The following is a 27,993-nucleotide window of genomic DNA, read 5'->3' as shown; positions in this document are numbered from 1 at the left end:
AAGTGATAATGATTGTAACTGAAAACTTAGAGCGACAAGAATCCAACCAATCACGTGGTTAGTAAAAGTTAAAATGATAGAATTTTCCCCAAACCTTGAAGTTTTTTAACTTGGGCAAGTGCGTGTCTAATAGGTAACGATTAGTTTATCTAAGCCTTATAAACGAGAACTCGAGATTTAAACTTAGACAATTCATCGTGCAGACACATGGCAATAAAGCCGAATTGTCAACCCGATGTCTTGTGAGGTGAGTAGAACAAAATTCCATGAGCCCCGCCAAATGATCAACTTATAATTACCCCACGTTCAAAAATTGATTCTTTCAACAGCTGGCCGCTCTGGGTCGCCTCCACAGAGAACATGTGCTGAATCCAATAACCGCGTTGGCGTTTTACACGTCGACTGATGGGCAGAAATATCTCTTGGCGGGAGAGGACACGGACATTAAAGTCTATCATGTCCAAACCTCTCGCTTTTCTGGGCAGTTACCTGTGTTCAAGGCCCAATCTATTCATGGCATCGCCGTACCACCGGCAGAGATATCCGAGAAGTCTAGTTTAATTCTTGTCTGGGGTGGAAACTCTGTCAAGGTTTTGCCCAGAGATGTCATCGAGAGCCTCATCTCGGGCCATGGTACCGAGCGGGATTTAACGAGGGGCGCCACCGAAGCAAGAGCACCTGACTGGATTTTCGATGGGAGAGTTTCGCCCTTTGGAGACCGCCGCATTGTTCTACTTACTGCCCATAATGAGGTTATTCCGGCCCATGTAGACCCTAGCCGAGGTAAACTTATCTTTGATAAAATCCTGTCTCCTTCGCGACCGATCTTGTATTCGGGTAACTTCTTCTGGGTATCCAAGGAATGCGTACTGGTGGCCGCCGGTACAGTTTTCGGCGAGATTCTAGTCTGGAAATGCCACCTCGGGGCGTCGGAGCAAAATCAGGATTGTGAGGTTCTCTTCGTATTCACGGGTCATGAAGGTTCCATCTTTGGGGTCCACATCTCGCCTGAGATCCGGACTTCAACGGGAGAAAACTTGAGGCTGCTAGCTAGTTGTAGCGACGATCGGACTATTCGAATATGGGATATCACCGAAAGACAGGAGTCCCAAGATCTGAAACAAAAGGGATATGACACTCATATCTCAGACGCACGAGAGACAGGGTTTGGCAACAATGTGGAGGTATCAGCTCACGGCGACCCTTCAGCAAGATGCTTAGCTACTGTCATGGGCCATGCGTCGAGAATATGGCAAGTTGAGTTTCCACAGAACCAACTTTTATCACGGACCTCTAACATCGTTGGGCTCTATTCATTTGGCGAGGATGCCACGGCCCAAAAATGGAACCTCTCCCTAAACTTACCACTATCTGAACTTGGCACTTCTAGTTCCCCTATTAAGTCCGTTGCCAAGTTAACGCACCAGGAAACTTTTTCAAATCATACTGGGAAGCATATCTGGTCACACGCCACGACATCCGAAGATGATTATATCCTCGTTGCGACTGGCGGCTCTGATGGAAAGATCGCCCTTATAGGGACTGGAATAAAAAGTAATTCGTCAAATTTAACAGAAGGTAACCAGACATTATTAGATAAGAAGAAAGCCGTTGCATGGTCTCTCACAGATGTACTACGATCATCTCGAGCAATCGGCGCAATAATAGAGGAGTCAAATGTCATTTCAGATGACATTCCTTTGGCGCCACAGAGCACCAAGCCTAAAAACGCAAAAGAAGCTTTTAATCGATACACATTCATCTCCGATAAAAGACTACTTGCCGCAACCAATTCAGGTCGGATTTTTGCTGGTAGTTTTGAGGATGACCTTACATGGATAGAATTAGCTCTCCCTGACGAAATTGGTCAGATAGTCTTCTCCCATGCTTTACATGGAACCTCTCCGGTACATCCGCTGGCTTTCATTGGCACAAGCAATGGCTACATATTTTACTATAGTGAATCGGGGGACCGATCTCTTCAGTCACTGGTTAAAGTAGATGGAAAGGTTGCTGACATTTTTTGGCTATCTGATGCCAGCGCATCTAATAACAGCCAATTCCAAATTTTCGTTACTCTCCTACGCAGTACTAACGCTGTCATTATCCACGTTGACCCTGATACTCTGACGACGAAACAAATTAGTGTCACTTTAGAGTCAGGATTTATGGTCACCGCCGCAGCTTTCATCCAAGGATACCTCATCCTTGGGTCGAGAAAAGGTATTATTGCTGTCTTTAGCCCAGGGGAAGACGGTAATTATTCCGTTATTCTTACAGTCGAGGTACATCGAGACGAGGCAATTACATCGCTGCTACCTCTTCGTAGCCGGGACGACCGGCCACGCAACTACATATTGAGCACGTGTCGTGACGGCAGGTATAGGATCCACGAAATCCCAACAAAGGCTCACCAATCCGCCGCCGTCCTGATTCATGAAGCCCTCCCACCATTCGTGTCCTCAGTTGAAGGGGCCTGGTTCACCAATAACAGCGACGGCACCAGGGATCTCATGCTCTGCGGTTTTCGGAGCAGCAACTTCGTGGTCTGGAACGAGACCCGGCGTCACGAGGTCGCCACGGTAGATTGCGGGGGCTCTTCTAGAAGCTATGCTTGGGCGCCCATTCGATCCCAGCCCGACGGGTTTCGGTTCGTCTTCACCAAGGCGGGGCAGATGCACGTTTTCTCGCAGACGCATGCCCCCCATAGGACGCTAAAGCCAGGGGGTCACGGCCGTGAGATCAAGGCGGTGAGCGCTTCGTCTGGGCGCTACGTCGCTACCGCCGCCGAGGACACCGTTATACGTATTTGGGAATACGGTAGCGGCGAAGGCGAGGCTGAAGGTGAACATTCCGGGCTTAGGTGTGTCGCGGCGCTAGAGAGGCATGCGACGGGTATCCAGGCCTTGAAGTGGTTCGGAAACGAGTACCTCTTCAGCAGCGGCGGCAACGAGGAGTTCTTCGTTTGGAGGCTGAATAAGCTGGAGAGCGATGATTTTACCGGACTTGCTGTCGTGTGCGAGGCTGTGTTCCCGGATAGATCTGAGATTGGCGACGCAAGGATTACGGACTTCGATGTTACCTGCGTCTCGAGCGATGAAGATGGCGCATACGAGTTCTCTGTCTCCATGGCGCTGTCAAATTCGACGCTACAGACATACGCTTATACCAAGAAAGCTGGGTTCCGTCTCCTGAGAAGATGGACGTATACCGGAGCGTGTCTCACGCAGGTCCGACATCTCGGTAGCAATCATATCTTGACTGCGGCAACGGACGGATATCTTGCTGTCTATGCCAACACAAGCCAAGCAATAGAAGCAGATACAGACGGTTCCCCTTTACCCATCGTCACGAAACTCCATCAGAACACCATCAAAGCCCTCGATATACGTCAAGTATCTTCCGAAAACGATACCTCGCTCAAATTTCTCCTCGTCACCGGCGGCGACGATAACGCGCTGGGTGTTACGTATATCTCCGTTTCCCCAAACTCTACTTCTACCTCTCCTACCAAAGCAAACATGGCGGATGTTAAAATCCAAAGTAAATCCATCATCCGCTCCGCCCACGCCGCCGGCATCACGGGCGCTGCCATCGCGCGTCTTAACGAGGACAGCGCCATTGTTGTTACAGGAAGTAACGACCAGCGCGTCAAAGCCTGGCGGTTGATCGGCTGGGACCAGGACCAAAAGGAGAAAGAGAAGGAGAAGGGGAGGGTTAGGGCGCAATTGCTGGAGGATAGGTATAGCGCCGTGGCTGATGCCGGGGGCTTGGAGGTTTTCGATGATGGGAGGAAGGCGCTTGTTGTAGGCGTTGGATTCGAGGTTTGGGATCTGGGGGTTTAAGTTGTGGAATGGGCAAAGGGGGTGGTTCTCTATCTCGAGAGATATAGTGGTGAGAAAAAGGGGGTTGGATTGGGTGATGGGTTGATAAGGGGGAAGTTAGGTATATACTTGAATCTACCAGGTCATATTTTGCCGGTCTCTCTTTGCTATCCGAACCATCTTTAAGTTGTAGCGTAATATACAACGAATATCACCGGAAACGTTTACTCTCAGCCTGTCCCAATGCTCTAACTTATAATCTTCAGAACAAGTTGGGATAAGAAGTGTCGTTTAAACCTCCCCTTTCCCCTTCCCCCCCTAAAGCACATATTCTAGAATCTAATCACAGTTAATGCAAGATAAGTAGGTAGTCATATTTCATGGTCAGATTCTGATTTGGATTACTACCTAAGTACATACATACATACATACATACATACATGTAATGCGTGAGCGGGGCGGATTCCAAAAGGATATATGGGATATAAGTATGTATATGCAAGTATATGTCAAAACATCACTTCATACTGCCGTCTTGTCTTTCGTCTCATCACCAAACCCATGCTGTGGACTGTGCTGCCGTAACTTTGTTTGTGGCCGACCAACCAACCAACCCATTCCGAACCCCAATCCCCAAAAAGGACCAAAAAACCCCCTTAATCCGAAAAACACCTACGGGACCCCCGAAGCCGGAAACCCGGCAGGAGCGGGAGTCGTAGTATTAGATGTTGCTAAACCCCGCGCAAGAAACAAAAACGTGTGAAAAATCAATGTAAATAAAGTAGCCGCGAGCGCCGTAATGCCGAGTTCTCGTGTGTATAATATGCGTGTGTGTGTGTTGCGTGCGTGTCTCTTCTCAGATTGCTCCGGATTCGCCGATGAACTCCATCGAGTGGTGGAATTAAAAAAAAAAAAAGATCTATGTATATTCTCTCTCTGCCGACCCGAACTTGCGTGCTACGTCGCTAGGAACGTAGATGATGATGATGATGAATGATCTGAATGAAGCCAAAAAAAAGAATGAAGAGAAAAACAATTAATCAGTAAGTAAGAACGAAAAACAACACCGACCCCCTAAACCGTTCTTTTTGATGATCTGCCCTGGTTGCAAAGCTTACCACCCAACACCTGATGGGAGCCAAACGCCTTGCATGATAAAACGTGAAGTGCGAACTGCAAACCGATTAAGGTTACGAAAGATGGTTCAAGAAATCTTGGAATTCTGTATGCATAATATTCTGTTCTTGGGATGTATTTAAGATGGTGTTTTAATATTGGTATGGCTAGGTAGGTATTGTTTATGCTGCCGCTGTAGTTTCGACATACGGCGTATGAACTGCGACAAGTTGCTCTATTCTCGGTATGAGCTCGGGCATGCGAAATGGTTTGGAAATAACATCGTCCTGGATAAAATGTTAGTAATTATTTTTCAAATATTCCGGTCGAAATACATACGACACCTGCGGCCTTGGCATTCTCGATTTGTTCTGGCCGCGCGTACGCCGTAACCGCGATGATAGGAATGTGGCTGACGATCGTTCCGTCTCGTTCGAGCTCGCGGATTTTGCGCGCACAAGTCATACCGTCCATCACAGGCATTTCGAGATCCATTAATATGACCGAGATATCATCTCCAGACTCCTCCTTTCCGGTCCAGTAACGCGACTGCTGCAATACTTCTAAGGCTTCGCCTCCGTGGTTGGCGACTTTGGTGCTATTCCCAACGTTGCGGAGCGACCTCTGTAACACCTTCTGGTTTACAAGATTATCCTCGACAATGAGCACATCAAACAACCGCCTGCCATCTTCTGAGAATCGTGCCTTAGAGACCATGTTGTTGTTAGAGCGAGTCAGCATATCGTAAGAACCGAGTTTCGGTTGCCTTGTCTCGATAGTCGTCGAGGATCCAGGAGCACGTGTAAGCGGAGGTGCAGTTGGTAGTGCATGAGTTTCAGCCTGTGGAGCATCTGTCTTCCTGCTCTGGATGTAGAAGGAAAATGTACTGCCAATGCCCTTCTGTGAAGTAACACCGATCTGACCTCCTTGCAACTCGGTTAGGATTCTAGAGATGAATAGGCCTAGACCTGATCCGCCATACTGGACATGAGTTCTAGGGGTGGCTTGAGAAAAGCGTTGGAAGAGGAGTTTCCTCTCATGCTCATCTAAGCCCCTGCCTGTATCCTGAACAGAGAAATGAAGATTAATCTTTTCTCCATTACCCCATTCGCCATGATCGGTAAGGTCGTCCCTGTCGGCACGGTCGCTTGGGAAATATTCAATACCAAAGTCAGACATGTTTAATGCCTCGCTAGAAGCGTCGAGCGTCACTACAATCGATCGGTTAGGACGAGATTGCGTAAATTTGATAGCGTTAGTCATCAGATTGATCAAGACCTGTAAGAGTCGCGAAGGATCAAGCTTAACCCAGTCGATGCCTAGATCTAGATAGCGGTTTTTGACTTGGAACTTCATCTCGATGCCATTCGTATTCAACTCGCTCTCGAACATTTTCAAGACGCGTTGCACGACAGCTAATGGCTGTACATCGACGGGAGTTACGAGTAGAAGTTGCGAGTCTAGCTTAGAAAGCGTAAGGATGTCGTCGACGATCCGTTTCTGATGGCTTGCACAGAGAGTAATGGTACTCGCTGCTTCCATGCAACCCTCCACCGCGAGCCTCAGGCTCTCGCCTTGCTTACCAGCCTCTGCAGGTTTGAGATTTAATAGGGTCCCGGCGATTTCGTCCGCGCATTGAAGGATCGCACTAAGAGGATTACGCATCTCGTGACTTGTGATATCGATGAAATTCTCTTGCTGTCGCTTGAGCTCGACCGCTTCCTCTCGTCGCTGCATTTGAATCTGCTCAGCTAGCTTCTGTTGCGATATGTTTGTGACGCATCCGAAAATTCCTTTGATGCCACCGTCATCATCCTTTTCCGGGTACGCGCTCATCAGCACCCAAGTATCGATAAGGGTCTCCCCTTCGTGACGAGAACACTTGAATCTGAACTCATGAGTGATTGCAACTTTCTCCCTAAGCAGACACTGCCATATTGACTCTAGTGCGGGTCGGTCATCTTCCTTGACACTGTCCATCCAACTATTGACACTCTGCGACCTATTGTGCCTTGATATATCCCACCACATGTCGTTGCAGTAAACGATATGGCCTAAATGGTTAGCGATGAACATTCCCACAGGTGCGAATTCAGCCATTCTCGTAAACTTGAGTTCGCTTTCTTCGACTTCCTGGGTCCTTAAATGTAGCTGTTTCGTCAATTCCTGTCGATCCGCGGCAGCCATTTGAGCGGCTTTCTGACCACGGCGTATCTCTTCTTCAAACAAAACGACGGACGCCAGCGAGGTCGCAAGTTGCCGAGATAGAAGATTTATGAAGAGCTGATAATCATCGTCGTATGGGCGCCTAGGGTTTACACCCATGACGATGAACCCTACTACGCTCTCGCTACCCGTGGTTGGATGAACGGGGAAAATAACAATTGATTTACACGCATCACCTGGACCTCTCCAAGCTAATCCGTCCATGAGGCCTTCGGGAAGTGTTCCATCTCTTGCAGACAATATTACAGGTTGTCCGGAATTCGACATAGATTCTCGCATATAGGGAGCAAAGCCTTCGTTGCTCCTCTTGAGATCGAGGGATTCGACTAGTAGGTGATGGCCTTGAGGCACTCCAAGAGATGCCTCAAGCATGAGTAGAGGAGGGTTTACAAAGCTTCCCGAGTGCATTGAGGATACATCGCTCTCAGACTCTTCGACTACCGAGTAAACTAGGTTGAACGGTACATCATCTTCGTTATAGTCGAGACCCAAGTTGACTTGACTCCAAAAACTCTTAACATCACGAGCTAGGGCAGTCTTTTCTCCTACTTCACGCAGCGTTAACATTCTTCTCTCGGCGATCTTCCGGCGAGTATTTTCGAAGGCCGGGTTGAATAGACCAACAACGGAACCATCGCTGCCAACAAGCGGCACGATCGACCAAGAAAAGAACGTTTCCTCATCGAACCCATTTCGTCTAATAATAAGACGGTCGTCATTTTTCATCGTCGCCTGACCAGATTTCCAAGCGATTTCCAGGACGGGCTGCAACTCAGGCCAAATCTCACCCCAGGCTACCTTATAGCTCTGACCCATGAGATCAGGATGTTTTGCACCTGCCACGGCAACATACGCTTCGTTGTATATAGTAATGAATTCTGGCCCCCAATATAACGCCACGGGATTGGGGCTACCCATAACGAGATTTGCCATTTGTCGGAGTTCCGACGACCACTCTTCGACCGGGCCAAGTGGTGTCGAAGCCCAATCTCTCGAACGAGCGAATTGTATGTGCTCCGGAAGATCTTCAGTAATAGGTATCCGAGTCCAATCAAAAGAAGGTTGTGGTTCGGACGGCGGAATAGCAATAGCCTCCGGCGTCATATCACAATCAAGCTGCATTGCTGAATTCGTTCCCACATCGCTAATCGCATCCTGCTGAACCGAATCATCTGTCTCAATAGGGTTTGCATCTCCAAAGTAATCCCGCTCTCGATCTGGTAATACGATATCACTGGGCGTTTTAATCTGAATATTCGGTGTCAGGTCACGAACCCGCGAGTCGATACTGGCCTCAGGATCCATTGAAGGATCGGGAGATGTCCTCGCAATGGAGGCGGCGCTGGTATTTGCACTAACAAATCGGTACCGATTCCTAACAGTCGAACAAGTCCAATTATACCCGCCATAGTAGAATGAGGGTAGAAAAACATCGATACCGTCGGGACTGAGGCCTCCTGTTTTCACCCACACCTTGAAGGTAAGAAAATCATCACGCGCTTCCACGCTGTCCCGAAATTCTCCAGATATTAAATGGCGAATGAGATCGGAAACCTGAAGGGCGGGATTTACGTAAAGAAGATTCATAGGACCAGGGGTGTTAGTAATGGGAGACAGGCCGTCCACGATAAAAGTCGGCCTATCATCGCGCTCCAATAATTCAAGGACACCAATGCCTTGCAATCCTTGCAATCCCGGGATAGAGGCGACCGACTCGGGACTCCGCGCGCGATTTCCGGTTTCGATGGAAGACCAGCTACCCGGTGTACTGGACGACCTCGCCGGGCTCGCAGAGTTCACCGTGCCCCGTGCAAGCTTCAAGGTCGTCACCTCCGTACCATCCCGTACACTCCTTAACATGGTCGCAGCCTCGGATCCGGAAAAACTTGGAGGTCTAACTATAAGGGGTCTTTTCTTATGCGAAAAGAACAACGGGGATGTAGGGCCGTCGGTAGGCTTCAGAGGAAACGCGGGTCTGGCGAAAGGGCTGAGGTCGATCTTACGGGGCGGCGTGAGTCGAGCGCGAGGTCGCTTCAGCGCACGTCGACAAGGCGGATGTTCGTCGAGTTCGTTATCCGAAGACCGCTTCCCTTTTCCAAGCGTCGGCACGGTGCGGTGCGACTGTTGCACTGCGGCGTTATTTGCCCAATTTGTCTTATTTACCCACGGTCTCGTACTTGACTCGTTCGGCGAGGGCGCCTTCGGGTCCCCAACAATCGACTGATGATGAGGAGAGGCGGCGGGGGTTAAACCATACTGTCCAACTTCGGTCGAATACTCCTCCAGAATACGATTTACAGGACCACCGGCGGTGTCATTAGCGAGCGTGTAATGGTGTTGGCGCACCGCTCGTGCGAAGGGCCTCGAGGCACAGGAGGCGGCGGACAAGGTCGGATCGGAGCTGGTGGTGTTCTCTTCAAGGACAAATGTCGGGTGGTTGCCCGGAGTGGTTGGGTGATTAGGCTTGTCTGGATTACTTTGAAGAGTCATGAAGGAGTATTTTTCCCGTTGGAGAATGGGGGTTCCGGCGCCAATATCAAAGATCCTTACTCGAGAATATACCCGAATTACCTACTAGCAACGAATGGGGGGTGGCGAATCGTTGGGCCGTGGCCATTGATGGCGTAGGCCCGAAATATGAGGAGGATGAGAAAGGTAGCGAGACCAGTACGGGATGTGGATACGAGTAATCGAGCCGGAGGACCTCATACAGCATCGGGGATCCTCCGAGCTTCTTTTTTTTTCTTCTCGAAGACGAAACGAAGCGTTCCAGACCGAAAGACTAAAGATCTAAGAAGCTCTAAAGGTACTTAATACCAACACAGTTTCCCGTTCCGAGCTCCTATTTCCCTTCTACCTGACAAAAAGTGCTAATACGTCTCTCCTCCGCAAAACTAGTTTGCGACCAAAAATGACGAAGAGGAAGAAATGTGATAGAGAGACAAGAGGTACGGAGGGAAAGAGAAATAGACAAGAGTCGAGAAGATGATGGATAGAAGAACGGCGTTTCAGTAAGTATAAGCCTAGTCCACTACAAGAGACTTAGACAGGTCCTAGAAATGCGGTAGGACTGGTGGTGCGTACCTAGTAGTTTAGGTAGTCGGCCGCCTGAGAAAGAGCCTACGCAATGCACTACCTGCACATGCACTGATACTGATAGAAGACTGATCTATCGACAGGGTTCGAATAAGGAACTAGCGATGAGTGGGTTGAAGCGTTGTCTGAGTGGGATGATATTATTTGCTTAGGTAAGAGTCTAGGAGAGAAAGAGGACAATTATTCGTGTTGAACCGAAACTAAGGAGTTAATGGGTGTAGTCAGTTGTAGTGGTAGTGGTAGTGGAAGGAGTAGTGGAAGTGTAGTATGTAGTATCGGTACAAACGCGATTATAGCAGGAGCAGCAGGAGTCAGTAGGTAGGAGTACGCAGTAAAAAAGTGTGATGTGGTGGTCATTAACGAAATACTGTAGTAGAATGTATTAGGAGGGTAGCAGTTTTCTAAGGGAGGTTTTTTTTTCTTTGCTAGGTCGTTTGCAAGGTTTGAAGTAAAACATTCATTCGCGTGGTAGAAGTACCGTCGAATCCAGATCCGAAAGAAATTGGGGATTACATGGGATTACATGGGTCTAATTGATTTACACGTTCCAGACCTCTCAGTAGACTCTTGCTACTCCAGCAGTTCGGGTATCGATTTGGGGAAAGTATCACTGACGATCTCCATACAAGAACAGGGGGGTTGGAGCTTGCTGATCACTTAAACCCAACTAGGCTATACACCTTTGAGAATTCCGTGCAGCAGCACCTCCCGTCGACTCGTGGCAGGCAGCCGTAACACATCTGTACCATCTGTACCATCTGTACCGCTGCTGTATTATTTCGTACATCTGTTCAATCTATTTCCTTCAGGACAAGATCATCCAAGAGGAAGGCATACACGAGGCGCATTGTTTAAGTATCATACGTTTTTATCGACGGAATCTTTGAGCATCTTATGCATTCGATGTTCTGGCTATACACCTACACACATATACAAATTTACCAGCAGTACACGGAACAACCTTGAACCTTAGAAGTTAAAGTACGTACATAGAACCAAGAGAAAAAGAGCAATATTAATCATTGAGTTTAACTATGGATAATAATGAGTTTGTACTATAGCAATACAGACATGGATCCCCTACGACGAAGGTATGTAATCAGGGGAGGCTAAGAAAAGCTAACTTTTAGTCGGTATACTTAACGTATCTAATAACTATTACCTGCCTGCGTAGTACCACGTATTATTCCAGTACCGGGGAGTCACCTTATAATCTTACACCCGCGAGCAATTCGAACTCGACGTCGTATAACGTAACCGAACCGAGGCTAGAACTTCTAGGCGCCTCAACACCTACATGATGTGTTACACAAAATATTCTATTGCTCGGGAACACAACCTTAAGTAACCAAACCATTCAACAGCTTCAAGCAGTTATACATAGTACTATGTAAGTAAGTCCCTAAAGGTAACACATCCACATGGATGAGACAGCAGTATAAAACTGATAACTGAGCGAATACCAGAATTCGGGGTGAGCAAACCAGATGATAACACACTTCCCCCACATAAATCTTGATGCTGAAGAGTTACGTGTACGGGAAGGGCATTGATATTAGGTAGTCGACCTGGTTTACGGAAAAGCGGTTTAGATTCGACCCGGTACTAAGACTAGGTAAGCAGGATTTTCGATTCCCGCAGCGGACTAAAGACCGCCAAATCGATGCTGGGTCCCGAAGTCCTCACTAAATCTTTTCACTAAGCCGTGCCAGGTTAGAAAACCAGTCGCTTTGACAATGCCTTCCGTTGATAATCTACGGTTGTTACCATAAATCATTATTCCCATACTATTCCCGTGCCAAAGGTCTAGCCTTGCCGTTATCTTCGAACCGGAATTTACCATCGTGGAAGTCATGGAAGCTATTTCGAAATGAGCTACGTTGGCTGGGTAAGGTTCGCTCACCTTATCGCAGATCCAGACCGAAAGCTGTAACAAAACCCGTGCAGCCCGTCGTACTAGCTTCATGCATTTCAAGGATTAGATCCAAACATGTTCAATCTTGCCATTACATAGCCTGTTCTTTTCCATTTTCATATCTATCATGTGTCTGATTTGAGATGTAATCATCCCCTTTAGTTTTAGCATGTATGGATTCGTACGCTAATATGTATGTACGGTACTAAACCCTTAGGTAATATTTATCCCATATATGTTTATATAAGGAATGTGTATCTAAATACGGAATAATTAAGTACTCTTATGCAACTACCCGTACCTACGCTGTACGACCAGGTATTGTACTAATACCTGGGTAGTCGTTTACCACTCTTTAACAAACCACCTATGGGTCCCTGGGGCAGCACTTACCCAATCTAATTAGCAGCCTTAATAATAGTACCTAGTACTAGGTACGTGATTGATTCGAATAATCAAACGGCCTCTCTTTTTCTCCTCCTTTCCAAACTACACCTGGCACACCATCCGACGAAACCTTGACGAGTGTGTGGATTTTTATTGAATCTCATATTTCCCACCACGTGCACGTGCCCCAGCCGTTCCCCATGACAGCATGGTTGATCTCTTGTGCTTTTCTAAGATCGGCTTGCATCAGCATGCTGGGACACTGTAACACTGGAACACTAATATGCTTCTATTGATTCAGATCGTCAATCCTTTCGATATCTCGACGGGGTGTGAGAGGGGCTGCGGGCTCTCATGTGCGAAGCGAAAGATCTCGCTCATAGCTAGCAGCAGCAGCAGCAGGTACGCATAATAATAATAGTATGGCATAATAATATGTATCTGATGGAATCTCTCCCCTGATGATTTGATGATTACTTACCTACCTACCTACTAGGTATCTAGTGCCTACAGCGTACCTAGGTCCTATAGGTCCTAAGTAGGTATGAATGAGAAACTAATCCAACTCGCCTGTGTGAGCAAATGGGTCGCGTTGATCTGCGAGTCTAGACCAGTCTGAATCACAAAAAAAGACGCGAGTCCCGGCGAGTCAATGGTGTGTTTTGTGCTTGTTACTCAAGTCACGGGCTCGGAATCCATTCTACACCTCCGAGCTTATTGCTGACCGACGAAAGATCGTCGATCTTCGAGTACATCGGCTTATTGTCGGTACCTACTGGCCTTTTGTTGGCCTGCCGTTAAGTCCTGATACCTATATCATACCATACAGTGGCAGTGACATACATTTCGAGCTATCAAACTCAGCCAGCCATCTCAGTGGGGGTCTCTTTTCGGACAATAGAGATCTTACCCGAGCAACCCGAGCCACGCTGTCCTGGAACAGCACTCGTTTTAGATTTAATTTCGGCTTTATTTCATCCAACATTACGACTTTTCCTTGATTCCTCTTCTACCGCAAATCGCCTTTAGTACCTACTCAAGCTTATAAGTTAGACTTAACAACTTCGACAAGCGTATATGCATTGTATAGACATCCAGCCGCAGCGTATAGATTCTAGTTCTATCCGATTCGAAATATTTAACCCAATACAGACTAGAAGCCACTACGATTCTATTCAAAGTTTTCTAACTGCAATGGGATGCGGCATTGCGCCTTGGAGCGTAAAAAAAGATATATGCACTCATTGCATGCAAAGAGACGAAGAAACTGGCACATGCAAGCGGGCTAAGAAACCCCGAGGCTGGCAACCGGATGACCTGATTAAAAAACAAGATACTAGTCCTGTCTTGATCCATTTGAGAGTTTCATTACGAAGCCGCAAAGGTAACCCTGCTGAAGACAGCATCTTCACTTCCTCTCCTTCTGTTTCCGTTGATGTTTGTTGAGGCTCTGCTGTTTGCCGAATGGCAAATATCGCCTAACAATAGCCTTTTTTCAACAAGATGTCAATCTATTACCGTCTCACAGCCAGGTTTGAGAGCCGGTCACAATTACTCATACGGGTTAGGGCGCAGTCGAAGCGTTACTTTAGCATAGTAAGGCTTCTTAAATATAGATGATCGTCTATCGCAGAGTATCACGAACGCACATCATCAGCGTCGCGTTTGATAAAGATAGATATTTTGTGAGATGGGGGCCGCAATGAAAAAAGGCAAGATATTCAAGACATTCGACCCCTATCCTGGGTCATGGAGGGGCGGTAAGTCATCAAAATGGAACGGGATCTGCCACCAAGATCCGGAAGGGATATCTAGGGGCACAAACCAATGAGAATCCCGGTTGTTGTGTGCAGATTCCGAGCAGCGCCTCGCGCAATCATTGGCTCGCCTGGTTCGAGGTTGGTCACCTCGCTGGCCAATCCCATGGAGGCCTACCATTCTCTCCAGAGGTGAACCGGGACGTAGCGCCCACTGCCGTACCACAAGCCGGCGCTTACAGCTGCTCAGAGTCGCTGTCGCACGCTCTCATTGGCCTTTATTGGCCGTACACACCATATCACAATGCACCCTTGTGACTGACCTGCAGCCACCCTCCTGGCACCATCTGGGTCGTTGGCGCCCGCTTCCATTAAAAATGACCGACCGACCGCCAACTCCTCTCAACCTCGATCTCTTTCGTGAGTTTCGACGTAAAAGCTTCAAATCTTCCCCAGCCGACATCTAGGTCCAATTCGTACGACGACAAGCGCCATCGTAGGCATTCCGATGTGAAATATTAGTCAGTTTGCTGGCTTCCAGCGACGTGATACCAGTCGGCTTAGAGAAAACCGCGCATTTAGCCGACTTCTGCGAACTAGGCGTCTTGACAGGTCTCCACGAAGCTAAACGCTCTCAGCTCAGCCGTTTAGAGATCCTTCGGTGGCGCGGGCTGTTTCATCATGACTTATAAACTTTTGCGACGGAATTGGAGGTCGACGAGAGCCATGTACTATACGATGATACCGGAGTTGCTAGGGACTGTAGCCGTGTTGGTCATGTTCGGAATTTCACAACCAGATCTATACCGGACCAAGTTATGGCGAGCCGGCAGCGAACTCGGATTCAACTCGAGCCCTAGCGTCATCCTATGGGCGTACGCCAACTACGAGCCTCAGCCAACGCTACCGTTCGTGTGGTCGCAGACGTATGTGATGAGAAGGCTCTGTTCTATCCCTTGGAGCAAAATACTAATGTTGCGCGTAGATTGACCAACTTCAATGTCGCCATCTCTGTTCTCAGTCTTTTCCTCCTTCTCACGAAACTTATAGCATTTATTATGCATGTCTGGTTCCCGATCATCGCACTGGTCGTCAACATCTCACTCATAGCATTATACGTGACGAGTTTAGCCGGCCAGGCAGGTCCGGATTACCTCGACCCGCAACATCCGAGTCGCATCGCTTGGTACATCGCTAAGCCATGCACCGTAGCTGCAAATCTGAGTGTACAGAACTCTTGCCGTCTAGCGAAAGGCGGGTTTGCCGCAGCATGTATCATGCTGTAAGTTGAAACCAGTGTCTTTTCTTTCTACCAGGAGTAATATTTGCTAACTAACATGTCAGTGGTATTTACGCTATTAACTTGGGCCTGAATATATGGGCTCTGCTACCAAATGAGGATGATAGGAAGGAAGTTATTGACGACGATAACGAGAGCACTTCTTCGCCAGCCGCGTTGAAAGGAGGAAGCCAATGGGAGATGCACGGTATTCCCCAGACGCCGAGGACAGGGACCGTACCGTTTACGCCACGAACTATGGCATTTAACACGCTCGAGAGGAAATTACCTCTGCGAAACCAGTACTCATGAGGAACCATATTCCGTTCCTAGAAATAGAAGTGCTATAATGGATGCGGTAAACCCCCACCGCGCTTGGAATAAATGGTGGGCTTATTATCTTGCTCTGGAAGCGGATATTATTGGGATGATATATCCACGAAGTCCACAAATATTAGGATATGGGAGAGTGATGAGGCTCTCTTAAAAGTAGATTAATGGGAAGGTGTGGTTTTGGATGTGATACTGCGAAGTAGGAGGTTAAGAACACGAGAGCATACAGCTTTCGAGGCAGATTTGATACCATGTGATGGAAAGGGGAACATGCCCCTATTCCAACGCAGTGTACACTACGAGACCCTTCGAGGTCTTTCTCTCGTCGATGTAAACGGTTTAACTACATATGCCAAATGCAATGGCCATCGTCATTTCGCTGTTATTCCCTCGGTGACCCTGGTGATAGCCCCCTGGTTGCAGTGCATTGCAGCTTGCTCTGCCTACGGATGTTACATTCCCGGTGGGAGGTGATGCTGTCAAGCGAACATGGGGGAGCATATGCAGGTCGACGTATGGAGCGTCGTCGGGACGTGCTATGCCATGTTTCTTGATGAGACAGCGTCGTATCTGGTTCATGGGTATAGCGCCTACACGGCCAAATAGAGTTAGGGTTCTACGTCAGCTACGAAGCGTGGAAGCATCATATATTCGAAGCCTCATATTATAGATATACATAATGCTTACGGTATACGAAACCGAGTATATGCCTCTTTATGGATGATCGTATGTAAAGGCTATTATCAACGCCCGAATTCAACATGCACCTACCCACCTACCTCGACGCCGTCCCGAAATCCAAAACCACAACCTCCGAATCCGGGACCGCGACCTCAACCGCACCACCAACCACCTCCACCGTCTCCCCCGTCGTCACGTTACCCAAACGCACCGGCTTCCCGCGCTCAAGCTCATAATTATAACTCCACCCATCCCACGTAATCCCCGTCACCGCATCACTCCCATTAGCACTCAACCTCCTAACCTCCGCCGTACTCCGCGCAACCCCATCCAGCCCCGTAAACCGATACCTTTTCACCGGCCGCTGTTCCGGGTTCAGCCCAGGCCCCGTGCCGTTAAGCGTGTAATTGTACTCCCGCAGATTCAACACTAACACTCTAACCACCGCCCCCTTCTCATACGCCGCATACGCAACATCCGTCTCCCCATCCGCGCCTTCACCTGTAAGCTGCACCTGCGCCACCCCCGTTCCTACCTTTCCTCTGTCATCCCCAAACTCACCGCCCCCAATCCCACCCCCTAAAAACGCAGCTACCGCCACGTTGCCATAATACGGCGCCTTAGTCCCCACCGTCGTCTTCGCCGTCTGAACCGGCTGCCACGCCGCGTACCGGTAGTCCGTGCCCATATGGAAATGCACTCTTCCCATTCCCGTAGCGGCAGCGGAGACCGCGAAATCCACGGCCCATAGCGCGGCGCCGAACGCGTTTGAGAGGCCGGGCCGCCCTTGGTGGTACAAAGAGTTGGTCTCGCCGAGGATGTATGGGATACCGGGGTTTATGGCGCGGTTTTCGGAGGTGTGTTGTGAGAGGCTGAGGAGCGTGCGCGTGTGGTTTAGGAGTGTGCCTTGGAGTGTTACGCCGAGGGTTTCGACGCCGGAGATGTAGCTTTGGGAGTGTGAGTTTGGGGGTGTAGGTGAGAATTAGGGGGGGGCTTACTTGTGAGAGGAGAAAAGCTTTATGTTTTTGTCTTCGTCGAGGCCGTCGGTCCATGTGCGGGGGGTGTTCAGGCGGTTGGATGTACCGGCGAAGGAGGGCGCGAGGAAGTCGTACTGGTCTGGGCTGAGCTCGGGACAGCTTTCTTTGAATACGTTCTTGATGGCTCGTGTTCCGTTTAGCCATTCTGATACGTACTCTGATTCGTTCCAGTTGGATGGTCTGACTGCGCCGGCGAAGAGGTCGGGTTCGTTGCCGTACTCCCATAGGTACAGATTATCGCCGTTTAAGACTTTGCAGGCTACGGCTGCGGTTTGGAGAAGTGTTTCCCATTGTCTGCTGTCGTGGTTTCCGCCCATGTTGAAACCGTGGGAGAATTTGACTCCAGGCCAGGTGTTGTAGGACTCAAAGTACGCAGGCCCAATCTCAATGGTTGTTGGGTAGTCAGCAGACCTTGAGAGATTGTAGGTGCCATTGAGCGCAATCTTGAGCTCGGAGTTCCATATGGCGAAGTCTTGGGTATTCCCTCCAACACGTATATACGGTTTAACACCCGCGAGAGCCCCAAGATTGTCTAACAAGTTGTTTGAGAAGTCATTGGGATTGGTCTTGTTGCCTAGATGGTTCGTATGTTAGATATATCTCACGAGATAGATTTCGTAGGAGTTGGGTCTTGTACCGGCGAAATCTGGAAACGATGAAAACTCAATAGAATAACTTATGAAGCCATTCAGGGGTTGTGTGATGTTTACAGAACTTGCTATGTTGCCAACAGCAGATACCGTAGGTTCCGCTATGGCTAAATTAATCTGTGCCAGTAGCATGATGAGTTGGTTCATATCGTCGAATTTCATAGCGAACTAAATATGAAGGAAAAACTTCACGCGTGGAATGGATATATCTCTTTCCCGCGAGGTTTCAAGTAATTAAACTACCTTCAGGCGTCTCTCATTTCCCGTTCAGATTATTAGACTCAAAATTAAGTATATTTTATTATTTCTAGTGAAATGATGTAAAACTGGAAGCTCGCTCTCCAAATGTACGCTCGAACCTCCACGTGGAGGAGAGGTCGGGAATCCATGGTCAATGTGCAATGCAGCTCTCATTTGCTAAGAGACTGGTGGAATATTTTCAGCCGGTCCCATTCATGATCGGCATATGTTTACTTTGCAAGCTTCTTTATTTGGATACGACAGCTTGAATTGGAGTTCGTCTTCTCGGATGGCGCCATGTAATAGATGCGGGGAATGTTCTACAGCTGAATACATGGTTGCATCCGAGGCCTAATACTTGGTGATCTCCCGTGGATTTCTACTTGATGAAGTCAGCAAATATTCCCCTTGACGACTCATCTGAGAAGCGATATAATAATGTTAATAGGCCATTCTTTACTCGCGATACGTATCTTTGAGTAGGTACCTATCTATGCTGTTACGACGGGATAACATAACTTTGAGCATCATCTAACGAGACTGTGGGAATTGCCTACCGACAGGTATACATCATACCTACCTAGTAGTGACGGGATATCGTTGCATACAGAGGCACAAAAGGTTACAGTAGTATCAGGGTGCTTGCCGGAGTGAACGAGGGTGGCAATCACATACTTGAGTTCCTTCGAGCTGAGAAATAGGTATGTAGCATTTTACTCCAAAAAGAGAACTGAGGTGTTTAGGTAATTGGTGATTAAAAGACGAGTTTCAAATATTAGCAACTGACATGTCTCGACTCCGAACTTCGCAAGGAATTGACTGATCTTTGGGAAGAACTTAAGAGAGAAGTTTCAAACAACTAAAGATATAAAAGGGCTCAGGATGGACCTGCTTCTTTAGGAAAGCCATCTACAGGTACCTAGCCGCTAAAGTTAAGCTTCTTGCCGTTGTGACTATAGGTACCCCGTAGCTGCCCGTAGATACCCCACAGTGAGCTTGTCTTGGGTTTAGTGCCCCTCCAAAATGACCGATGTCGTCAGTCTTATCAACCCGACGTCACTTAGCCGTATCTAAATCTAGAACTATCCCATTCAATTATCGTAGATGTCAACTAGAAATTGGGTCCTGCGGTTTCTCTGACAAGTTGATTGAGTTTTCTTGATGCTTCTCCACTGGATTATATTCTACTAGCTTAAGTTTTAAGCAATTAATCCCCTTTTCCTCCGAGCTCTTCGTACATTTCGCAATGAGTCTCCTAAGAAGGTTCCAAAGAGGTGTAACATCTTCATCAAGATTTGTTGCGAGATCGAACTTCCAAAGATCAACTCTCCCATTCGTCATGTCGCGGTCAGCATCTAGTAGGGCACCAAAGGTAAGCTTACACACATACATATCTACATACAGTAACAGGGTCGCAAATCATCTACATAGTAGCTGCAATGCATAAGCCGTGTGAACCTAGCACTATACTGACTTTGCGCCTCTTCTTATAGCTCAATGACCCCTCCCTCTTCAAGACCGATGTCTGCTACGTAAACGGAGAATGGGTCAAAGCTGCGTCGGGTAAGACCTTTAGTGTCTATGACCCCGCCACCGGCGAACTTGTAGGCACTTCTCCCGAGTTCACCGGAAAGGACACAGAAACTGCTATCGCTGCAGCCGCCGCCGCATTTCCTAGCTTTCGAACGAAAACTGGTCGCGAGAAGGCTAAATTGCTTCGCAAATGGTACGACTTGATGGTAGAAAATGCGGACGACCTCGCCAAGCTGATCACATGGGAGAACGGAAAGCCGCTCGCGGATGCGAAGGGAGAGGTAAACTACGCTGCTGGCTTCTTCGAGTGGTTCAGCGAAGAGGCGCCAAGGATATACGGTGATTCTATCCCAGCTACGGTAGCTGCCAACAGAGTCATAACTATTAAGCAGCCTGTCGGTGTTTGCGGATTGATTACACCATGGAACTTCCCCGCTGCGATGGTTACACGAAAACTTGGCCCCGCTCTAGCAGCTGGCTGCACGGTTGTTGTTAAGACGCCGGGAGAGACGCCATTCACGGCTCTAGCTTTAGCTGAGTTGGCACACCGCGCTGGAATTCCCAAAGGTGTTGTCAACTTCGTCACGACCTTAGAAAACACACCCGAGGTTGGAAAGACGCTGGCGACTCATCCTACCGTACGGAAGATTTCGTTTACTGGATCGACTGGTGTAGGAAAGCTTCTCATGAACCAAGCATCCCCAACTTTGAAGATCTTGTCCATGGAGCTCGGAGGTAATGCGCCATTCATCGTATTTGACGATGCCGATGTCGACGCGGCGGTTACAGGTGCCATTTCCTCCAAATTCCGATCTTCTGGGCAGACTTGCGTATGTGCAAACAGGATATATGTCCAAAAGGGTATCTATGACGAATTTGCTAAGAAGTTTGCCGCGAAGGTCAAGGACTTCAAGGTTGGCAACGGATTTGACGAGGGTGTCACTCATGGACCCCTAATTCACGACCGGGCCATCTCAAAAGTAGAAGCCCACATTAAGGACGCCGTCGAGAAGGGAGGCAAGGTTGTCATTGGAGGGCAAAAGTTGCCAGATATAGGTGCCAACTTCCATCAACCTACCGTTATCACTGGAATGACGAAGGATATGGCCATTGCGGGTGAAGAAACCTTTGGACCTGTTGCCGCTCTATTCCCGTTCGGTACAGAAAAGGAAGTTGTAGACCTAGCAAACGCCGCCGAGGTTGGTCTGGCAGGATATTTCTTCTCAAGAGACCTAGAGCGGATTACAAGAGTGGCTGAGGCCCTAGAAGTAGGAATGGTGGGTGTTAACACTGGTCTGATTTCCGACATTGCTTCGCCATTCGGTGGTGTTAAGCAATCTGGATTCGGAAGAGAAGGATCTAAGTACGGCATCGATGAATACTTGAACATTAAGACAATAACGTGGGGAGGCATGGACAAGCCATTGCAAAGTTAAATGGCTCTTTCCTATGTAATATATACCTGAATATGGCGTTAATGAGTAGAAAAAGGAAATTGGACGACTTTGTAGAAAAATTGAATCAATTTACGAAGTACACAGCACTTAAGAATTTCAAGCTCTAATGTAAAAATGGAGAAAGTGTATTACGTAAACTCGCATAATTGGATACATCCCACCTAATACTCGCTTAAATGCATGCCAAAAAATCCACCACTCCGCCAAAGCTTCGGAGAATATCGATTTGCTATCGAAATCTCGAAATTTTCTAGAGCCTCAACCGACGCTCAGCAAATCCACACAACAGCCGAGCCCACGATGATCCGGCATCCGATGAAATCGGCCGTCGGCCACGCGAGGCCAGACCTCAGTCGGGTCGCAGACGGCATCGCGGCCTCGCTGCGCCAATTCTCCATCTCTGCGCGCCGGTGCGCGGACCAGAACAACGATAACGATAACAGCGATGCCCGCCGGCTCAGCAGTCGTCAGCGTGCGGCTGCTGCGGTCAGCGAGTTAATCGGCACGGTCGAGAATACGATTAGGGAAACTAGGGACCTAACGCAGAAAGCCGACGCGGACGGCGCGCCGAACGCACTTAGAGGGGGATCGAAAGTCGTGACCACGCCGCCCGGGTTCAAAGGCATCCGGCGCACGGTCTGGAACGAGCCGAATTCCCCGTCTCCTAGTCAAATGCTCAGAGGGCCGAATGTCATCCGAGGCGGGTTCCGGGCCGGGTTTCAGGGACGGGGGGGAAGAGGTGCTGGGATGAGGGGAGGTGGTATCGGGATGAGAGGCGGTAGAGGCGGTATGAGAGGAGGCAGAGGAGACGACCGACCGCGTCGGGGGCGCGGACGCGGACGGAGACGCGCGGAGGGAGGAGGAGCAGGAGGCGAGGGACGGGGGCGACGTCCGAAAAGGGGTGGGGATCGCGAGGATGACTTTCCTATGATAGCCCAGGACCCGCGGGTCAAAGATTACCTCGAGAGTAGGGAGACCGGGTACACGACGCCTTTCAACCCATCCATATCGCTCGAGTCGCTGGCGGGTTGGGGCCCCGGGCTGGCGACGTCGGCGACGCCGTTCGCGCAGAGCGAGGCGGTGATTCGACAGGCGAGGGTGTTGGGTGGTGGCAACGCTTTCCATCCTACCCAGCTCGTCGACCGGAATGTGCTGCGCGAGCGGTTCTTCAAGGGTGGTGGGATTTTCATCCCGCCGTCGGAGTACGCGCGGACGTGGGTGAAGTCTATTCTCCGCGACAAGGAGGTCGTGGATGGGGAGACGGTGTATAAGGAGAAGAAGTTCGAGGCGCATGATGAGGTTAAGACGGCGGTGCTGGAGGATGTGCTGTTGGGGAAGTACGACGGTCCTACATATACGGAACCTAGTGATGTGCATGGTGTTCTGGCGAGCTATGTTAAGAAGGATGGGACGTGGAATGCGGCTGCTGGGAGGGGTCTCGATGAGAAGGTTCGTAGAGTGCTTAATCCACCTCCTAGACGGGGCGGCGACGTCAAGAGGGTTAGGGCTTGATATATGTATATGTCCATACTTCTACGATTCTGCTCTATGAGGACGGGGATGGAGAGGGATCAAAAGTCAGCTCTGGATTCTAGCTCTAGCTAGGTCTTCTCTGTATCATCACGAGAGGAGACACCTGTAAAAATATACGGCCTGGTGTATATCTATATTATACACGGATATTGCACATCTCCATCGATTTTACTGTACTGGCCCCCTTTTATGATTGATCGACCGCTGCCAATACCTGATGCCTTTCGTGCTTATTCCTTTTCTTCTTTTCTCTCCTCTCAGAGTTTGCTACCTAGCGAATATCTTTTAAGTCTACAGTTACTCAACCTCACCTCGACGACTCAACAGACTTCAGCGCCTCCTTCTCAGCACCATCAATCTGCGTCATCTTGCTCTTAATAACCTTCTCGAGCTCCTTATCCGCCTGCCTCTTGCGATCCGGCCCTATCGCCCTGTCCCGGAGCCAAGTCGTGTGCTGCTTATCCCGCTTGTGGCGAATAGCCCGCACGCGGTCCCTCCATTCCGTAAACATGGCCTTCGTCCTCTTCACCAGCTCGTCCTTCGACTCCGGCTCGATCTTCAGCAGGAGCTCCAGGTCGTTGTCGGGCACCCGCTGCGGCTGCTGGTTGAAGTCCTCGCTGGCTTGCACCGCGCTCATGATCGGCTTCACGTACTCCTCCTCGTGCGCTAGGATCGAGATCGTGCGCCCGCCCCGTGGGATCACTTGCGCTACTTCCTTCAGCGGGTATGTCGTGTCGTCTTTGCGATCGGGCTGGATTCGCAGAGTGCCCACTATGTCCGGGTTGAAGCGGCCGCCGGATCGCAGTTTCTTGAGTACGCCTTCGAAGTGCTCTTTTTGCGATTTTACGCGCGACTCTACGTCTGCGAAGTCGAGCGGCTCTTCTGGGTTCGCGGGTGGGTGTCTGCTGGAGGTGTCTGCAGCCCCGCTAGGCTCGGCGCTGGGGCTGTTGCCTTTGCTGTTGCTTTTGCTGTTGTCTTTGCTGTTGTTGCGGACAAAGCTCTTATACCGTTGCGCCGTCGTGTGGAAGGCGCGCGGGTTAAGGAATGCCGGGGACGAGCTCGGGCCAGAGAACTGGCTTAGACATTGTTGCGATGGATGAAAATTTTGGCTTGTCGCTACGAAGCGTGGTCGGATAATTACATCTTGACTGTTTTGCTGGGCGTTAGTCTACGGTGCTCTCTACTCTCCTATCAATTGGGTCGGCTGGGTCAATTGGGAAAACAGACACTCTCGTGAGCTCAGGACGAGCAATGCTCTGCCGTAGAAGTGATCTTGCAGCCGTATTTCGCATGGTTTTTATTTACTTTATGACGGGTCGATGCCGCAATAATTTGTGAGCTAATTTTTTAGGTTAGACTCAATCCAATTCCAATCGCACATTTGCAGTTTCTAAGCTTGGAGTCTTATCGATAAATAGGTGTTCGAAATACGCATCTCATTTACGGAATATGCAAAAAAACCTCCTTTCGCTCTACCAATCGCTCACAGTAAATAAATTCGGTCAGGTTTGCTATCTAAACTATATACATGCCCAGCCAGGTTATCCGCGCGTTATACATTTACTCAAGTCATGTAGCTATCAACAAGAGAGAAGGGGAGATAATTAAAAATTTCCTTAAAAATATAAAAATTGTAGCGCAGGGTAGGTTCGAACCTGCCTAGGTAGTGGGAGACTGTGTGACTTACCTGTTGAGCTAATCGATTACATAAACTTTTGTAAAGTAGATACAAAGTTATATAACCTAATACAATTCTCCACTTTAATCAGGATTTGCTAGAGCCCACCCAGGTAGTGAGCTCCAGCAAATCCTGATTAAATATATAAGAGAATGCATGTGATGAATAAAGCAATCCGAGAATATTCTCGGTTTAGACGAAAACAAACCAGCAACTCAGCTTCCCAATCACTGATTGGTTCTCTTAAGACATATAGTAAGAAGCCGGGGCCTCGAACAAGCCAGTCTAAAGAGCTTCGCGGTATTCCAGTCAGAGAGCAGAGCCTCCAACCAACCAACCACGGTGTGTCCCTGCAGCATACTAGTAAGAGGCTATACCTCGAACAAACCAGCCGCAAGGTACTAACGTGCGCCTATAAGACGGACGCTGATCCTCCAATAGAGCCAAAGAGTACGTAAATGCCGATACTTTTAGCCACAATAGCATTGAAGAAAACTTACCAGGGCAGAATTAAGAGACGTTTAACGATCCTTTCGGCATCCGGATGCCTCTTTTCGGGAGGTTTGAGCATTTCTCTCTCTTCCCACGTCAGCGACCTGCGTAAATTAACAGCTGGATGATACTTTTCCTCATAAGGAAACGTGTCTGGATCTTTGCAGCCATCCCCAGACCACCGAAGTCCGCCTGGGTACTCCTCAGTCCACCATTGGACGTGTGTGTCTACCCAACTAGTACTTCTTCCATTATTCGAAGCAAAGGCGAGGAATTCGGTCGCCAAAGACCTGACCCAATCTTCGTAGAAGCTCTCGGCCTTGGGCTTAGCTACTAGTTCAGCGACTTGTTTCACGCGCGCGAATGCTGGTCGCTTGCCGCGAAGTAGTTTCATCGATCTTTCTCTCCGAGCGACAAGTCCTTTAAAGTTCTGGACGCGTATGACTCGGCTAACGTGGCTTTTAGTCGAGTCTAGCTGGATCTGTCCGAATAATTCGTGATCCTTCTCATAAAACGATTTAAATATCGTTTCAACTAACTCTTGTGGAAGGAGCACACCACTTGACTTCTCTTCTGCACGCAGCTGAAAAGCCAGTTTAAGCCTTCCATATTGAGTACCAGACTTCGGGGTCTTTGTCATTGCGATACTAGCCTTCGCCATCCTCAGAAAGTTATTAGTGGAGGATATTTCCAGACCTGACAGTTCGAGAACTGCATTCCAGAGAAGGTCATGATAAGCTGCGGAACAAAGATGGGCAAAGCCCCCATAAAAGAATGACTGGGAGTGATATGAGAAGAACGCCACTTGCTGGATATCATGAGTGCGTCTATCGCGAATGATGGTAAGGAAGGGCGTCTTCTTATAAACGCCAGGTATGCCTGGACATTTAAGCTCCACTTTCTTAACCTCACAGCCCTCTTTCACTTCAATTAAGCTATTAAAGTACCGGAAGTTCTCTTCTCCAAGAACGATCAGAAATTTGGAGTGTGAGTCGATCCATTTTATGAACTCGAAGCAGATCTTTTCAATGCGATGTCCTTTCTGATGATCAGCAAAGAGTCGACGTCCTTCTGCAGGAGTATAGTCGACGCGAATTGGATATAAGTTCTCCGTCCTAATATAAGGGTTCGAGCCGGCTTTTCCAAATTGAACTTTCAAACACGGATTGGTCCTGTCTGCGACGTGTCCCCAGACAGACTTCTTCGTGGTCCAAGATGGGTAGTGCCATCGACAAGTTAGGATAGCTTTGAGAGGCCCAGACGGCTTACTCAATGTGCCGGGAATAATATCGTGGCCAAGCAATTCCTCAATCTTTTCCACGAAAGATTTCCACTCTAGAGTAATATCTGAATCATGATTTGCCCAGTTAGTCTCGTTGCTTGTGTGGAAAGCATCAATATCCTCGAGGGATCTTCCGCGGACCCAGTTTGACGGATTATGTGCATCGGCGAATGCACGTATTGACATTCTATATTCCTCGTCTTCGATAAGTTTGAGGAAGATATCGCTCCAGCTTCCCTCTCGGGATATACCAGGAAGGTACTCGAACACATCTTCGCTAATTGCGGATAGATCACTTTCTAAAGCGTCATCAGCATTGAGGGCAACAGATGAATCCTTACCTATTGATTGTAGATCCGAATCAAGAGGGTCAATGAGCTGAGCTAGACGGCCTGCGTCGTTGATGAGATCAGATTCGTCTACGGAAAGGTCAATTTCCTCATCAAAGTCGTCGGAACTTGTCTTCGTCACTTTCTCTGGTGGACCAGCCTCGTCCACATCGCTTAAGCGTCGTTTTCTTAGATTGCGATTCATCTTAAAACAACTCAAGGGGGGATATAGGTTGCGGCTTAGAATGAGATAGTGAATATGTTACAAGTAAAACTAATCGGGTCAAACAATAATTGCGTATGAAGACTCACAATCAATAAGTGGTTTCAAGGGCGAAAAGTCTTGAAGAACTATGGAATCAATTGGACCAACTACTTGAATGAACCTACGGTAAGAATATAGAAACTTTCTCAAGGAAAGAGCAATCCTTCAGACGCATATTTGGTTTAGATGCCTACCTACCTACCTAGTACCTAAGGTAGATCCTACTCTTCAAAATCAACTTCGCTAAGGAGGAAAGAGAGATGGAGAGGCATTAGTTAGATAATACTAGGTAGGGGAAGAGCTAGGTACCTGCGAAAATACAAGATGGGCAATTGCCAACATTACCTACCTAGGTAGGTAGGTACACAGGTAAGGGGATCTTGTAGGTAGGTGCTAGGTATGTAATCGCTCAATTATCTTACGACAGGAAGACACATGATAACTCCCCCAAACTCAATTCTTTACCTACCTTAGGTAGGTACCTAATACCGACTAGTAGCTGAGGTTTACTTACCCGCCTGAGTACACCCCTTATTGGTACCTATGTTTAATCCAAACAAGTACCTACCTCTTTCAATTTTCAACACTTGGAAGGACCTACCTTCATACCTTACGTAGGTAAGTACTACACGCAACCATCTAAATAATAGCAGGCACAAGGCGATCCGTGGATATTTCGTTTATAAATTCCTCGTAAACGTTTCCCCCCTCAAAAAAAATCCTTTTCTCTTGTCCCAAGTCACTTATCATGAAGTAGGTATATGGTTTTACTATTCGAACACGCACTCTACCTAAAATATACGATCAAAATTCAAATTTAAAGGGGCACATTGCATCTATACCCAGTTGAAATAATTCCAAGCAGCTTAAACAACTTTCTGAT

At 48.4% G+C, this 27,993-nt stretch overlaps 8 protein-coding genes across 8 annotated transcripts; 4 read left to right on the top strand and 4 right to left on the bottom strand.

The window, feature by feature from the left end:
• Positions 1-124: 124 nt before the first annotated feature.
• Positions 125-3,977, top strand: GGS22DRAFT_170375 (WD40 repeat-like protein). Its single transcript, XM_047962433.1, has 2 exons — positions 125-247; positions 330-3,977. Exons 1-2 carry the CDS (start codon positions 236-238, stop codon positions 3,843-3,845), a joined length of 3,528 nt encoding a protein of 1,175 aa, XP_047816007.1. The 5' UTR covers positions 125-235; the 3' UTR covers positions 3,846-3,977.
• A 1,125-nt stretch (positions 3,978-5,102) lies between these two features.
• Positions 5,103-10,049, bottom strand: GGS22DRAFT_48636 (uncharacterized protein). Its single transcript, XM_047967213.1, has 2 exons — positions 5,280-10,049; positions 5,103-5,227 (listed from the first exon to the last, which is right to left on the bottom strand). The coding sequence occupies exons 1-2, from the start codon at positions 9,654-9,656 to the stop codon at positions 5,123-5,125; spliced, it is 4,482 nt and encodes a 1,493-aa protein (XP_047816006.1). The 5' UTR covers positions 9,657-10,049; the 3' UTR covers positions 5,103-5,122.
• Positions 10,050-11,748: 1,699 nt separating this feature from the next.
• GGS22DRAFT_170370 (uncharacterized protein) lies at positions 11,749-12,239 on the bottom strand. Its single transcript, XM_047962432.1, has 2 exons — positions 11,975-12,239; positions 11,749-11,877 (listed from the first exon to the last, which is right to left on the bottom strand). Exons 1-2 carry the CDS (start codon positions 12,226-12,228, stop codon positions 11,874-11,876), a joined length of 258 nt encoding a protein of 85 aa, XP_047816005.1. The 5' UTR covers positions 12,229-12,239; the 3' UTR covers positions 11,749-11,873.
• Positions 12,240-14,699: 2,460 nt separating this feature from the next.
• On the top strand, positions 14,700-16,092 carry GGS22DRAFT_48614 (uncharacterized protein). The gene is made up of 3 exons (XM_047967212.1): positions 14,700-15,247; positions 15,307-15,603; positions 15,666-16,092. The coding sequence occupies exons 1-3, from the start codon at positions 15,003-15,005 to the stop codon at positions 15,910-15,912; spliced, it is 789 nt and encodes a 262-aa protein (XP_047816004.1). The 5' UTR covers positions 14,700-15,002; the 3' UTR covers positions 15,913-16,092.
• Positions 16,093-16,610: 518 nt separating this feature from the next.
• On the bottom strand, positions 16,611-18,601 carry GGS22DRAFT_48608 (glycoside hydrolase family 79 protein). The gene is made up of 3 exons (XM_047967211.1): positions 18,289-18,601; positions 17,613-18,225; positions 16,611-17,561 (listed from the first exon to the last, which is right to left on the bottom strand). Exons 1-3 carry the CDS (start codon positions 18,461-18,463, stop codon positions 16,709-16,711), a joined length of 1,641 nt encoding a protein of 546 aa, XP_047816003.1. The 5' UTR covers positions 18,464-18,601; the 3' UTR covers positions 16,611-16,708.
• Positions 18,602-19,880: 1,279 nt separating this feature from the next.
• Positions 19,881-21,510, top strand: GGS22DRAFT_181195 (succinic semialdehyde dehydrogenase; the record flags this gene model as incomplete). Its single annotated transcript, XM_047963845.1, has 2 exons — positions 19,881-19,913; positions 20,035-21,510. 2 exons carry the CDS (start codon positions 19,881-19,883, stop codon positions 21,508-21,510), a joined length of 1,509 nt encoding a protein of 502 aa, XP_047816002.1.
• A 262-nt stretch (positions 21,511-21,772) lies between these two features.
• On the top strand, positions 21,773-23,308 carry GGS22DRAFT_48600 (uncharacterized protein). The gene has a single exon (XM_047967210.1). It carries the CDS (start codon positions 21,832-21,834, stop codon positions 23,041-23,043), a length of 1,212 nt encoding a protein of 403 aa, XP_047816001.1. The 5' UTR covers positions 21,773-21,831; the 3' UTR covers positions 23,044-23,308.
• Positions 23,309-23,371: 63 nt separating this feature from the next.
• Positions 23,372-27,050, bottom strand: GGS22DRAFT_191337 (uncharacterized protein; the record flags this gene model as incomplete). Its single annotated transcript, XM_047965107.1, has 2 exons — positions 23,372-24,212; positions 25,243-27,050. 2 exons carry the CDS (start codon positions 27,048-27,050, stop codon positions 23,372-23,374), a joined length of 2,649 nt encoding a protein of 882 aa, XP_047816000.1.
• Between the last annotated feature and the right edge of the window lie 943 nt (positions 27,051-27,993).

The sequence above is a fragment of the Annulohypoxylon maeteangense genome (assembly GCF_022496945.1).
Source record: "Annulohypoxylon maeteangense strain CBS 123835 unplaced genomic scaffold GGS22scaffold_16, whole genome shotgun sequence".
NCBI classification, from domain to species: Eukaryota; Fungi; Ascomycota; class Sordariomycetes; order Xylariales; family Hypoxylaceae; genus Annulohypoxylon; species Annulohypoxylon maeteangense.
Note: the sequence above shows the minus strand (reverse complement) of the source record. Positions and strands in the feature narration are given on the sequence as shown.

Bases quoted from the DNA above. Each gene is read 5' to 3' on its own strand.
- GGS22DRAFT_48636 (XM_047967213.1), bottom strand. From the start codon at position 9,656: ATGACTCTTCAAAGTAATCCAGACAAGCCTAATCACCCAACCACTCCG. The intron at 5,228-5,279 runs GTATGTATTTCG...CATTTTATCCAG, and splicing joins ATGCCAAGGCCGCAGGTGTC to GACGATGTTATTTCCAAACC.
- GGS22DRAFT_48600 (XM_047967210.1), top strand. From the start codon at position 21,832: ATGATCCGGCATCCGATGAAATCGGCCGTCGGCCACGCGAGGCCAGAC.
- GGS22DRAFT_48608 (XM_047967211.1), bottom strand. From the start codon at position 18,463: ATGAAATTCGACGATATGAACCAACTCATCATGCTACTGGCACAGATT. The intron at 18,226-18,288 runs GTACAAGACCCA...CGAACCATCTAG, and splicing joins ATCGTTTCCAGATTTCGCCG to GCAACAAGACCAATCCCAAT. The intron at 17,562-17,612 runs GTAAGCCCCCCC...ACACTCCCAAAG, and splicing joins AAGCTTTTCTCCTCTCACAA to CTACATCTCCGGCGTCGAAA.
- GGS22DRAFT_48614 (XM_047967212.1), top strand. From the start codon at position 15,003: ATGACTTATAAACTTTTGCGACGGAATTGGAGGTCGACGAGAGCCATG. The intron at 15,248-15,306 runs GTATGTGATGAG...TGTTGCGCGTAG, and splicing joins CCGTTCGTGTGGTCGCAGAC to ATTGACCAACTTCAATGTCG. The intron at 15,604-15,665 runs GTAAGTTGAAAC...CTAACATGTCAG, and splicing joins GCCGCAGCATGTATCATGCT to TGGTATTTACGCTATTAACT.
- GGS22DRAFT_170370 (XM_047962432.1), bottom strand. From the start codon at position 12,228: ATGAAGCTAGTACGACGGGCTGCACGGGTTTTGTTACAGCTTTCGGTC.